General features: G+C 38.9%; 1 protein-coding gene across 4 annotated transcripts in view; it reads right to left on the bottom strand.

Moving 5' to 3' along the window:
- Positions 1-14734, bottom strand: part of phkb (phosphorylase kinase, beta) — a 91505-nt gene that overhangs the window by 45169 nt on the left and 31602 nt on the right. For all 4 annotated transcript variants that reach the window (XM_018697422.2, XM_018697423.2, XM_018697424.2 and 1 more), the window contains 5 exons: positions 13204-13401; positions 7892-7949; positions 6923-7000; positions 5053-5211; positions 4577-4671 (listed from right to left, as the gene is read on the bottom strand). In XM_018697422.2, coding sequence (XP_018552938.1) covers positions 4577-4671; positions 5053-5211; positions 6923-7000; positions 7892-7949; positions 13204-13401 — 588 coding nt within the window. The remainder of the gene's footprint in view (positions 1-4576; positions 4672-5052; positions 5212-6922; positions 7001-7891; positions 7950-13203; positions 13402-14734) is intronic.

Here is a 14734-nt window from a genome sequence, read left to right on the forward strand (position 1 = left end):
GTTATAAGGAGTCACTTTTCTCTATTTGTATTTCTTTTGGATGGTCATCTGCAAGTGACATCAGAGAAACCACCATAAAGTGTAAGTTGCGCTATTATGGCAATATGTTTATGAAGTCTGCATTTTCAGATGTGACTGAGTCGTGACTCTGAACTCAAATGATTCCATTCCCATTTTCTTAAAGGGTTAACGGACACTAATGAGCTTCAGGCAATCTTTCCCTACTTCACTGTGTGTCACCCATTCATTGGCACCTTAGACAATTGCTTATATGACAACAGCAAACAAGTTATGGTTTGAAACATTCACCTTGATGCTCTAGTGGATGGGCTGGATTCATCTTCTATTTCCCACCTATACGCTCTGTTCGCTGAGGAGAGTGAGCACACCCAGTTACCCTTCACAGTCTGCATTAACTTCAGTAACAAGTTGTCAGCTCTTTAATAACCTCATTAACAAGATGTGCAGACCCCAAATTCCCTTTCAAATGGCCATGAAAAGATAGCGCCACATCACTGTGACAGCAAACCACCGGGCTTTCAGTTTTTTTTTTTTTTTTTCCAGAAATGAAGTTGAAGTAAAAACCATTCATTCACACTCACATTTAGACCACATGTGGCTGAAAACATCAAACTAGATGTGATAGGCTTTTGTTGATGGGCTGCATGTAGAGCGGTGCCTGCTACCATCAGAGGCTGCGCTCACACTGAGCTGTCACACTGCCAACAAATCCAGTTTCAACAAAGTGTTATTGTGATAAAAATTCAGATAATCTCAACAAAATATGCAGCCCATACCTGAGGGGAGTCGGGCTTTACTCACACTGCATACTAGTTTGGAAGCTGAATTCATAAAAGCAGTGCTGCCAGCACAATGGAGCTCCATGCATTCACCCTGTTTCCCCACAGAGAAATATCACACTGCATCTTGTAATACAAGAAATCGGATGCGGATATTCTATTAACAATGACAAGATTTAAAATGCTCTGCTTTTGATCCCAATTGAAGATCTAAACATCTTGTAAACCAAAAATGCACAGATCATACACATTTTGTTAAAAAGTTAATCTGCTCTTTCAGCCCTTCAGCAACCTAAATGATTTAGATAAGTGATTCCCAACCAGGAGTATTTGTACCCCAGGGGGTATTTCTGCCGTTGCTGGAGGGTATATGGAAAGATTGTGGAGTAGCTCAATTAATCTAATCAAACACAAATTAATATTTAATTTAAAAAATAGTTGTAGTATTAATAGTAGAAAAATTAGCCTTTCTTCAAATGGTAATGCACTGTTACTTTCTATTTTATGAATTTGGAAAATAGAAAAAAGTAACCAGTAACTGTGGCATATGCAAAAGATTGGGCAATCTTCAACTCGACCAGGAAAACATTCAGATAAAACTGCACATCTGTCGCGGAGAAAGGAAAACCAAAACCCCCATATTACTGCACAGGTTCATCTGACTCAGTGCACTGTTCCACTGCACTGCAGTGTGACTGAACAACATGGTCTACATGGAAGAGTCATCAGAAAGAAACATCACCTGCAACATAGCCACAAACACCTAAAGTATGCAAAGTAATATCTGAATGAGCCAGGGTCGTTTCAGAGGCACAAGCTGCGGACAGCTGAAATTAAAATTGTGCTCTTTGATGGTGTGTTTGGGGAAAAAAAGAAGTGTAGTGTAGTAGGGTAGTATTTGATGAAAAGAACACCTTGTGAACTCTTGAGCGTGGGGTGGAAATATTAATCAAAATCACTGCACAGATAGAGGGACGAACAGACAAATATCTAAATATCAGCAAATCCTGGATGCAAATGTCATGCAGTCAGTCAAGAAACTGAAAAGAGACTGGCTTCTACAACAGATCAGTGATCCAAAGCAAAACTTAAAAAACCATTAACTACTTTAAAAACACAAGCTGTAGCTTTTGGAGCAGCCCTCACAGTCCCCCGACTTGAACATGTTTGAAAATCTGTAAGTAGATCTTAAACAAGTTATGCTTGCAAGACTGCCTTAAAAAATATCACACAAGTCGAAGTGATCTGCAAGGAGGAGTGGGTGAAAATTCCTAAATCAAGAATAGAAACACTCTTAGCTGCTACAAGAAGTATTTGCAAGCTGTAGAGTCTGCCAAAAGCAGGGTAAATAGGTTTATGTACCTTGATGAAATAAAAAGTTACAGTGCATTCATTTAAAATCAAAAATCTGCCCACAGGTGGCTCAGCTGTTGCATAATATGTATGCCTGCATACTGTATAAAACCTTAAAACCACATGTTGCAACTAAGACTGTGTGAAAACTAGTTAAGAAGAGAGTAGAGAAGCTAACAGTCAGCTAAAAGTAATGGATAAACAGTTTAAAATGTTGTGTAAAAGAATAAATGGTTAAAATAGATGAATGTAACTTATAACCGAGATTATCAGCAAAAATCATTTATATTAGTTTAAAGTAATGGATAAATGGTCAAAATACATAAGCTAGCTAAAAGTTATGTGTAAAACAGCTGAAATTATTAGCTAAAATGAATGGATACACAGCTGAAATATTTAACTGAAAGTAATGAATGAATAAATGACTAGAAGTGGTAAAAGTAATGGATACAGCTGAAAACATCCCATTTCTGTCACTCCAAGTGGTGGTAGTATGAATGCAACTGAACAGACACTACTGACATTTTAGTTGATTCAAAAGGTTTGGAAACAGTGATTTAAACAAACAATACTTCAAGTTAAATGCCTTATACATTTATGGTTTGGTTTCCTTGTTATCGATCATGTAATTGGTGCATTAGAGACAGTAGAGTGAACTTGTTGGTTAAAAGCTGGATGTTGAAATGCATGATGACAATAAAATGAAATTTTTTTTTTTGGAGAGGATTGAAAATCTAAAACCAGTTCTTCTTATAATAATCCAGTACAGAGAAAGACAAAATGAGAAAAGTCTCTGCACAGCTTTTAAATGTCAAAACCTTTAAGTGAACAAAATTCACAATAATAGTCACTTACAGAGTCTTACAGGGATTTCCCTGTGAGATAGAATATTAGTATGCCCTAGAGAGATAAATAATGACATTTGCACCTCTTAGACGCAAATGTTCATGTTCTATGCTGTCTCTCTGTTAAGTTTTGCTACTGGCGGACATGCTCTTTCCCATCTCTGACTTTTTGTTTGTTTCTCTCTGTCTTTTTTTCTGTTGATCTTTCTCTCTACAACCAATTTGATTCAGTCTGATGTTCATCATACCTCTGTGGACCTAACCTCTCTTGTTCGCCTTGTTCCAGCACCATCTTATCAGCCCAGCTACAAGAAAACTGAATTCAACATACAGTACAGGAGCAGAGTGGGACCTATCAATCCTCACCATACGGCAAAGAGAATGAACCATCATTCCACTGTATAGGTATCTCCACCCGTCATCTGTGTGATCCTCAGAGCTGCTGGCTGTCTCTGATATGGATTAAACCTTAGACATGATCACCATTCACAGAGGCTGTTCGAAATGGAAATGAACTAAGTTTAATCCCCATCTGCAAGACTGGCCTTTGGCAAGGTAGAAAAGGATCGCCTCTGCTGTTTAGATGTTGATGGATGAATTGTAATCAAAATTTCAGCACACTTGAATTACACAACAAAGTAAGCAGGACTGAGTACTGGGAATTTTTTTAATTGGATATGGGAACTGCCTGAGGTGGATGTTGTGGGCAGAAAGTGTGGGAGCAAGGGTGGATTTATAGTTGTGGGTTACTACATTGCTACAAAGCCTATGCACCTAGCTACTGTGTGCCTCTTCACATATAACTTCCTGTTGAGGATACTGTTCCTAAAGCAGTATTACATGGAGAATCCAATAATTTTGATGGTTGGGTCTTTCTCCCACAAGTTTCTGTTGACTTCTCAGATTGTTGATAGTGAAGACAACAGGGAGGACATTGAAGTATGGTAACACATACATAACAAATCATCTCCACTCCAATCCTTAAACTCGCAGAAAACAAGCTCTATGACAGTGACCGAGAGACGGCACAGTGAACGCATCCATGTAGCATTTACCCAAGTCTGCTATTCAGTACGGAAACAAAGATAATAGAAGTTATCTTGTAACTTCACTTCAAGTAAATGCATTTCCCACTATCGCTCTATATCACAAAGTAAATGGGAGAATCAGGATTTTAAAACTATCAATTCAAACAATCAAACAATCAAGCTTGTGATTATCCATCACAACTTGCCAGTTCTAAGTTGTATTCCTTGGATATACTACATAAATTACAAACTTTTTTCCCTGTCATGAGTGGGCAGTCCAACAGAAAACAATTACTGCTACATGACTTCTAAAATAAAACAACAGCCAGTAGATCATTTTTACTATGTGTACTGTGCACTATTACTTCAGGCCCAAAGCACTTTGTGCTTTGTGAAGTCATACTGTATGTAGAAAGGTGAATACAAGTTTACAAGGAGAACTTGAATGCAATAGTGCATATGAGCATTCAGGATAAGTTGTGAAATAAGTGTCCAGAGTTCAAATAAGAGCCAAGTGACAACAGTGAGTTGCAGTCGCATCAAAGTTTACCTGATTGGAGTATCGCATGCTGACGTTGCGCTGGTCCTGGCGGGGCACATAACGGTGGATGGGATCAATATCTTTAGGGCTGATAAGCTCATCCACTGGAATGTGAACACACACAAACATAGACATAAAAACCATCAACAAAATGATGGCAGTATTTGATCTAGAAAATGAAAATGCCACATGGACGTTAATCTGCAGGTAAGAAGGTTCTGATTAAACTGTGCTCAGTTTTGACTATATTCTGATTGTTTTCTTAATTTTAGACCAGTCAAGTAATCTCAATTAAAATTTCTGTTTAGCATGAATAATGAAAAACTGAATAGAGTATTTTCTGTCATAATACATATAATGTGCAATGTACAATAAATCTCATTAAGTATGACCTTCAGGGCTCGGAGCATCACACCAAAGTGTGCATGCGCACACACACACACACACACACACACACACACACACACACACACAGAGAGGCATACCCAGCAGCTTGGCGATGTTATACAGGGCCTGACCCCACAGGAAGACCTTCCCATCACGGCCAGAGTTGCTAGGGAAACGCTTCTGGCTTCCATGCTTGTTCTGCTCCGCTTCCACAAAATCAGCCGGTACATAGTAATATTTGGGGATCACAGCATGGCCTGGGCATAAGAGACAAGGACTGTTAACACACACACACACACACACACACACACACACACACACAGAACCAAGGACACTATCCATCCACCTCGCACCTTAAAGTGTCCTAGTCTTTCTTGTGCAATCGTGTGCTGTCGTGTGTATGTAAATTGTGTAAACATTAGTGTAAATTTTGTCTTTTTTGTATTTGTATTATTTGTGTACATTTTGTATTTCTTATTGTATATAATTTCTTCTATAGTGCACTGTCTGTCTTCATGGAGCACCCACAATTTTGTTGTACTTAACTGTACACTGACAATAAAGCCTATTCCATTCTATTCTATTCTATATATAGAGCATCTTGCAGAAAACTTTAATAAGACTGCACTGGTGACAGTAAATATCAACAATTTCACACACTAGAACAGTGTTTTATGTAATTTTTTAAAAGCAGTTTTCTGCTTAAGAAGAACATCTTCACATTTTAGCATATACACATTCACATGACTCGACCGTCTGTCCAATATCAATGCCACCAACTTTCTTGTGGGGCTGTGATCAACCAAATCTCTAATGAAATCATATGTACTCTTAAACCAGTCGATTGGTCACAGCGGAAAAAAAAATAAATAAATAAAAATCTACTAAATCTTTTCAAAGATCAGGGCTCTGTGGGGGGCTTTCCAACAGTTCAACTGGAGGTGACTTAAGTGCGACAGATTCTTAGATATAACTAAATAACCTCCTTTCTACACAGAAATTGGTCGGCATGAACAAAATGTCACACTGAACAATAAAGCGAAATGAAATGGCAACTCAGTTTGATTAATGGAGTGAATTTTGGTCGCTTTGGGCACATAATTGTACCTCTCGTGGTACAAATGGTAAGGGTTCAAAAACGTACCCATCTATGTTCAGTATGAATCTAACCTGTTTCAAAGAAAAATACTGATTCAGAGGACGGCATAACGGTAGTTAGCTATCCATTCACCAGAGTACAGCAGCATGTCTCCCAGAGCTGCACCCTGCATGTGTCTATGTATCATCAAAACAATGGAAGTTCACGACTCCTGGGAGGTCAGGTGAACCTGCAGCAGAGCAGACAATAGCAGCTTCTGACAGCAGAAAATACATTTGTGGGTTTAGACTCTTCATGGGTATTAATGGTGAAAGAGGAAAAAGTACACTTGTGTTATCCTTTAAAACCCAGCCAATTAACTATAAGAGTTTTGTTAATTCATACATAACCAGCACAAAGGCTCTATGGAGACATCTGGGGCAACTTCAGTCAGCTCTGTCTCACATCATTATCCTTTTTGCACACCAATTATTTCTGTTCTATTATGAACGGACCAATAAAAACTCAGGGCTCTTGACATCCCTATTATTTGACTGTCTCCCCTAACAGGAATGGGTGCAGGTGAATATAGAAGCCTGACTCTTTGCTCATGAGGAAAGGCTGAGTTCACTTGAATGTAACGCCTCTGTGAGCCTCAGTCACAGCATGTGGTGTATGAATATGGATGACATGATTTAATGAGAGAAAGTTTTTTTTATTGCTAGAGGGGGAGAGAACAGAGGTAAGCTCAGAAGCTCCAAAACGAACCATATTGATATGCCAAATGAGATAAAGATGTGTGTGTGTGTGTGTGTGTGTGTGTGTATGGATTTTCGGAATCAGTTGCGGCATTCGCGTTTGTTTGAGTGTACTTTTTTGTGGTTACTCACCTTCATACGACTGGAAGATGATGGGTTCAAGGAGGTCCTGGTATTCTTTAACCTGAGCTTGATTTCCTCTGAACACCCCTGCAACACATTAGTGATACAAATTAAAACTTTTGGATGAAGCTTTCTTTAACACACACTGTTAGTCTAATGTTGCAACAACATTCAACATCTACATGCTATACAAATCTTTCACTAGAAAATGCTGCCTGCTGTAGCTTGAAACACTGCTGGTGAGAGCGGTGAGGGTGAACCAAAAAAGCAAACTTGTGGGCCATAAAACAGAAACAATGAGCTGAAAGACGCTAAAATGTGAAAGACGCAATGAGTGACAATTATCTAGGGTTTCATCTCTACGAACGGTCCATTTCACATACATCTAGTAATTTGATAGGCCTTTGCTATTTTATCCTCCGTAGTTTACTAAACCAGTCAGATAAGTGTAAATGCAATAGTCATGTTGACATGAACTGTACAGTGTATTCAACCTTTTTTGTGGTTCAATACTACAAGTTTTACGCAATAGCTTTAGAGCATTTAATTTTGCTCGCTTTTCAAGTTCTGTTTACACTGCTATTGTCTTAGTTTTTGCTGTTTGGGACAGTTCAATAAACAGTTTATGCTTCTCGAGCTGTTAAAAGATGGTCCCACGGAGATAAACCAAGTCTCGGATGACACTTAAGATTGTTTGTTCGTCCTAAAAATGTCAGTGGAGTATACACTGGCATGAGGATAATTAAATTATGCCTGAATTCACATTTCTAGAGAAACTATACTTTATTTTTGACCATTCCCTTAGGTTCACACACAAATTTCACACATCACATCTTTTTAAACAGTATCTCTAAGTCCTCTAAACCCTGGCAAACATCAAAATGTAATTTCCTGTCAAATGCTACAAGTCTGTCTTCTATCTTGCCAATGACCCACTTGAGGCATCATAACAGCAGTTATGGATAGAACAAGGCTTACCATCAATCATCATGTAGATGAAAAATATGGGAAACTCGCACTCGATTCCATCAAAAAGCTGGAGAGAGACAGAGAGAGGAGGAATTATTGCTTTTCCATTTCAGAAAGAGGAGAGAAGCACAGGGACTTTAAAGAAGCGGATGGCTGAACTTGGTTCAGCCATCTGCTGAATATGGAACAGCATGGCACAGGGAAAAGATATGGAAGACATGACATTGTGAATGAAAACTGACAGAACAGAGAGGAATAATAATGCTTCTTTGCCAAGGTCATTTTTTTAAAAATTCAAAGTTGTGTTGTTTGTTTTGAGGAGGACAGCTGAAGGTCTGAGATGTCAGAAAGTTTACAATACAGTGACAAACACATAAAGCATACTGAGAGGAAAGGTGTGGACCATGCTAAGTTAGAAGTAGTAAGAGGTTAATAAGAATAAATAAAGAAAAATAAAAAATAAACTGAATTAAATATACAAAAACTGCAGCCACAATCAGGTTATGCTACTGTACCTGATGTGTTGATCATCTCTGGTGTCACAAAGAGCTAACCACTAAAGAACTGGTTATGAGTAAAGACCACACCTTGACATGTATCATAAATAGTAATAGTAACAGCTAGAAACAGGACAAAAAATGGGATTTTGTACCAAAACAGATTAGGACGGACAGTTTTGATGCAGTCACAATGTTGAGCTTCACTCCCTTTCAATTGGGGAACTGATCTCTGACAGATGTACAGTGTGACCACAAAGTTCCTTTGGTTTTGATGAAGTTGTTAAATCCACACCACAGTTTGACTGATAGCATCAACACCAGCCTAGACAAAGAGGTGAAGTATGAAAACTACCATCACTAAGATGCTGGGTCACCATGGTCCACGAGCTTCAAAGCTCTTTGTCACTGATTCTACAAGTCTGTAGAACTGGAAGAATGGGATGAACACACTTCCTCCACAGCGTAGCATATAATGTGCGGCCTTTTGACACTGAGTGCCCAGTATGGAAGCATGTGCAGTTATAATGTTCTGCAGTACTGTATTCAGGTTTTTCATTCAATTAAATCTGTCCCTCACGCTATGACTGACTATCTGATTGACTGAGTGACCAATTGACTGATTGATCTGAATGACTGTTTGAGTTTTGGAGTGTTTTCAGTTGCTTTCAATCGACTGAACCCGGCTAAATAAAAGCCAACGTGTGGCAGCAGCTGGAGAGGATTTTCCAGAACAAACACTTGAATGAACATCACTTGTTGGATTATTCTCTGAATCTTAGTCAACCAGAAATCCTATTACAAATCGCACGACGTGTGTGTAGTGTCATAAGTGTCACACACATACACAAACCATCTTAAGTCATTTGGTTACATGTCACATGCAGAGAGGACAGTCAAGTGAATCACAGCCTTATTAATTCCAATAATTCAATCTCATTTTGCTTATGCTCGCCTAAAAAAGATCAACACAGACACACAGCAGTAATGCTAGCAGTTCTGTTCTTACAGAATAACCTTTTTATTAGTCACCAATTTTGTATAAACACAAATTATCAAGGTCAGCCTGTAAAAAGATCAAACAAGCTGTTGATTTTTAATAGCCTCTGTAAAATCCATCATTACAAAATATGTGTGTGTGTGTGTGTGTTTTCATCCTTAGTCCTGACTATCTTTGTCCCTCATTTTTTTTTTCAAAAATTTCTCCCAACAAATGGCTGGTAAAGCTGGTGCACACTCACACACGCATGCACAGACACACAACAGAGCTTCATTCACTATTACCAAGCAAAATAGTTAATGTCTGCACCATGTGATGATGCAGGTATGCATTGCTCCAAACTCTGTGTTTGAGCAGAGATAAGAAGCAATAGGAGCTATCAGATGGTGAGAGAGGGATGAGCAAGAGAAAAATGAAAGACAGGAGAGTGCATAAAGAGATACAGAAGCAGAGGAGGAGGCATATTTAGAGGGAGAGAGTAAAAGAGAGAAGGGGAGAGCTGAGGCAGTCACCCAATGAGGCCTGTGCGTTTTGGCCCGTTGAGGCTGTAAACAGGCAGGGATCCCTGGTGTTTTGTGCTTGAGCAGCTCGACTGATTGGTAAAACTGTCTATCACACAGGCTGCTGCTCTCTGTCAATGGTAAACAGACAGGGAGCACAAACGTCTGCTCTGCTGTGAATTCTCTCTTAAACACCAACAACAACTTCAGTTGACGTGTTCTGCAGGAAGACCCAGCCTACCTGTGACTTCTTTTTCTCCAGACAGAGCTAACACTGTGTCAGACACTCCCCTGGCATTTCATTACTCTGTATGTTGGCTTATCACTCAAAGGAGGAAAAATTTTCCCTATTACTTTGTTTTCATTAATCTGTTTCACCTCTAAAATTGGCAAGTGTCTCCTTCCTAGCATTACAAGAATCAGTTTGTTTCAATATTCATTACTGAAAAACTGTAATCTTGTGGTAATATTTAGTGCACTGTATAATAAATAAACAACTGGCACAGTGTCCTCATAACTGGATTCTTTTCACTTGCAGTATTTGCTGATATAATATAAAATATATTACTGTTGGTAGATGGAGAGCAAATGGCAGCAGTGGTGATCATTAGTTTACTTTCTGAAACTTAGCTGGCATCAGTGTCTTCCACAATAAATCTGTGTGCCTGCTGGTAGAACTGAAGGCAGGACAGAGCCTGAAGAAACTGAGGCATTTAGCACTGTTTACTAATTCTTAGCCTTAGAGTCTTTGTGTCGTATTAGCTGCAGGATTAAATAAAGCTAATTTCAAAATACTGCAAGTTCAGAGTTGGTGGCCTCAGTGACATACCAAACAAACTCTTCCATCAACTGTGCCTTTTTTGTTTGTTTGTTTGTTTGTTTCCACCACTCCACCTTTCTCAAGTTTCTGACAATTTTGAAGATAAAAGAACAGCCAAAAGCAATCTAATTTTGTAAAAGGGATACTGTTTCAAACATTTTTCACAGCCACATAGCAGCTGTGTGAGCCGTGAGCAGCAATCTGTCAACTCCTGCTAAAGTACATTAAAAAACAGGTCACTGCCAGCCACAAGGCCTCACAGCTGAGATATATTTTATGTGTAAAGCTATTTGAAATACAACTACATATTTTGGAAATTACTTGGGTTGTATTTTGTAAAGGAGAATCTCCTTCAAGAAAAATGTTACCTGGTGGGAGTATTAAAAAAACAAATATATATATATATATATGTATATATATATATATATATATATAAAAACAGATATATTTATATACACACTACACATACGATACTGTAGATTAAAGCTGCAGTGTTGATTTTTGGCAACTTGGAAGCAGCACAAGAAGTTGTAAATGCAAAATATCACAAAGTTGAAATGGTGAACACATCAAACCACAGCAAAAGTAGATCAAGCAACATAGGCATTCTTTTGCAGTCATGTTTCTGGCCACCCGGTCAATGTACCGAAGTCCAAAAGTCATTCTCCTTTCAGATCTATTTTGGTCTCCACCAAATCCTGACGTAAACATCTGGCTCTTTAGCTGCTAGGATGCAGGCAGGGAGTCTATGAGCCTCGGTATTATGTTGTGTAGCTAAATATGTGTGCAAAATAAATAAAATGCCTGGTCAAAAGATGGTCTTCTGTTTTATTAATATAATTACACAAACCCAAAACTGTGGATAAAATGAAAACTAACTCTAACAAGTCTTTTGGATAAAGTTACATTAAATATTTAAAGTCTTGACTAATATGAACAGACTACACTTTCCCATGTCTTTTATCACAGAGCTTTTACTGAATTATTATTTGAATAGGAGAGAGAGTTAGCTCCAATAATAACTGCTAGTTGTAATAAAGTGAAATTACATTTTGTCTGTCATCACTAGCTTCAGAACGTATTCAGACCCCTTCATTTTTTGCACACTTGTGTTGTAGATTTAATTTAAAATGAAGGGAATTGCCACAGATGGACTCCCCTTGTCATTATGGGTTATTGAGCGTGCAGTCACAGTACAAATGGCAGTTTAATCTACAACACGTTAGAGTGCAAAAAGTGAAGATGTTTGAATACTATCTGAAGCCACTGTATGTGTGTTGAGATGAGTCTACAGTCAGTCTCAGTCATACTATCTAGAAAAAAGGAGGGGTTGATTTATTTGCCTACATTGTTATCATGGTAACTTGGTGCTGACCAGGTGGGGTACAACAAGACATTTTTCAAACAAAATTAAAAAGCTGTCGGTTGCTGCTGTAAACGAGTCTTGCATGACGTGTAAATGACCAGCCCAAACAAGAACTCCACTTGCCTCTGACTTTGTGCTCATACATCTCTGCTGCTTCCTCCATCTGCCTCTTTGAGCTCATTAATTCTAGGAGGTTACTTCTGCACCTAATGCAATGATTAGTTTAGCATTAAGAGTCAAGTCTCTGATTCACTCCTCGTTTGCTCGCTGAGCTGATTCTGAACTGAATGTGCTGTCATTTCGCCAGGATCACAGGGGACTCAGAAAAGGACAATGAATGCCGGGCCATTCGCATACATATATATGCATGAGCACACACACCGCCTGGCACTCACACATACAAACACGTTCACACACACAACATTCGGGGTGAAATACCTGGAGGATTAAAACACTTGAAATGGAAGAGGCTAAGTCACAGGCAGATCTCTTAGCATTATCATAAAAGGATAATACCTTTTCAGGCTTATGCATTTCAAAAAAAAACTTTTCAAATGTCACACTCAGGCACTTTCAAGTTGAACTTTTTTTAGGTTTGATGCATTGCCAACCTTTGGCACTCTGCCTTTTCCTTGGCTTGAACAAGTGGTTGCCTGAGATAAACTCTAGGTACATTTTTAAACATTGTATCATTCTCTAAATCTTAACATAGCTTGCTATCTCAGTAAAATTGCAAACAATCAAGTCCATTGTGGAGACAAGTGGCAGCCTGCTCTTCAAAATTGCTGCTGTTTTGCTGTCTATGCAGTGTTTGAGGTGTCCATGACCTGATGTAAAACTGATTTTGCTCAAACCACAGGTCATTGTCTGTAATGGTCAGAGACACTTTCCTTTTGTCTCTAGTTGGGTTCCTCAAGGCAACACTTTTTGTACTTGCCATGTCTGATGGGTTAAAGTGCTAAAACTTTGTGAGAACTGTTTTTAGTCGAATAAAGCCTGGACTAGCTCTCTGGGTAGCCTAGTGTCTACAATTTAAAGTTGTAAAACTACACCACAGGAATAGAAAAAAAAACAGTGAAATAAAGCGCAGATAAGCAGAAAGAATGAAGGAAAAATGACATCCTTCAGGTGTCCCCACCTTCATTTCCGCAGGTTTGTAGTAGCGGCGTTTCTTGTCCTCGTTGGTAGTGCGGTAGCCATCACGGAGGAAACGCTTAAACCCGTATTTGCCCCGCAGCTTGCGGACTATCTTGTCCAGTGTCTGACTGTACAGAGCGTCATCGTCCACCGCAAAGGCAGGGTAGCTGATGGTTGGAAGCAAGGCAGCATCTGTGTTCTGCATAGATAGATAGATAGGTAGATAGAACAGCTTAAGAGTGACAGCCTCTCTGGTTATGAGTAACACACTACAGCTGCCTCATTTAAAATCAAGGAATATATGATCAAATTTCAATTGGAGCAATCATTAGGAATGGATACTGTTATTAAGCTTGACAAAGCATTATGACTGGACAGCTAATATTTTTGTTTGGTTTACTCCATTAAGCAATGGAAATGAAAGCTATTAGGCCCCAGCTTCACTGCAAAACAGCTATGAATATTTAAAGTTTATTAATAGACAGCAGAGCTTCCAAAAATAAAAGACTTGCTTTCCATATTCTGTGTGGCTCTGCTGAAGTCCATAATAACAGCAGAGACATGCTCTTTTGACATGGACAGCCATGAACAAGTGTGTCAACCAGCCAAGGGACTAGATTTCAGTGCAAGATGTTTTTAACTGTTTGATGCCACTGTTATGTTTTGTACCATAATCTTCTTACATCTTTCTTTGTTACAACCCCAATCTACATGTTAACATCCTCAGTAGCTGCGGCTGAAAACAGCTTGCAGAACACATGTGGTGCAGTTTGAATTTAGTTTGTCTAAATTTGAATATTGTATTCCAATCTTTTGCCATAGAATAGATATTGTATTGATAATTTTGTTATCTTCACATCATCCTGCAGTACTGTATGTTGGTCTCTCCCTGCTTACTGCAGTCATTCTGGCTCTTTATCATCAATCTCATACGGCTACAATGCCACCCTGGTCGTGTAATCACACTCATTTCCCCACAGGGTGATGGTTGCTATTCTGCCTGAAACATTCAGCACACAGAGTGAGAGATGTGATCATTGAAGTGTCTGCAAGCGGTGGAGTGAAGAAAAGGTGAATGATTTTGTTCCTGCTTTTTCTCTCTTCATTCCACTTCTTTTTTCCCCCACTCCTGCTTTTGTCAGCTTTACCTCCCTCCAGCTCTGCAGCCACCTCTCACTTCTTGTCAATGCTGAACCATCAGTAGCACAGGTACGGGTAATGTAATGACAGCATGATGAGGGAAACACTTTGTTGAATTTCAGATATTCACTGATATATTGACGTAAGCGCATGGCTTTTTTGATGTGTGCAATTAACCTTTTAAGATTTTGGCATGTGTGGCAGGCTTCTATTTCAGTCTTTGATTGGTAGAGATTATGCACACAGCTGCTACTCAGAAAAGGGGAAAAAAAAGGGAGAGGGTTGTGACAACATGTGCAGTGGAGGACATTTTTCTACAATAAACCGAAGATCAGCTTACTAGCTCTTAGCCAGAATTTAAACAATATTCTAATATAATTTTTTACATTATA

Source organism: Lates calcarifer, linkage group LG2, assembly GCF_001640805.2.
Source record: "Lates calcarifer isolate ASB-BC8 linkage group LG2, TLL_Latcal_v3, whole genome shotgun sequence".
NCBI lineage: Eukaryota > Metazoa > Chordata > Actinopteri > Centropomidae > Lates > Lates calcarifer.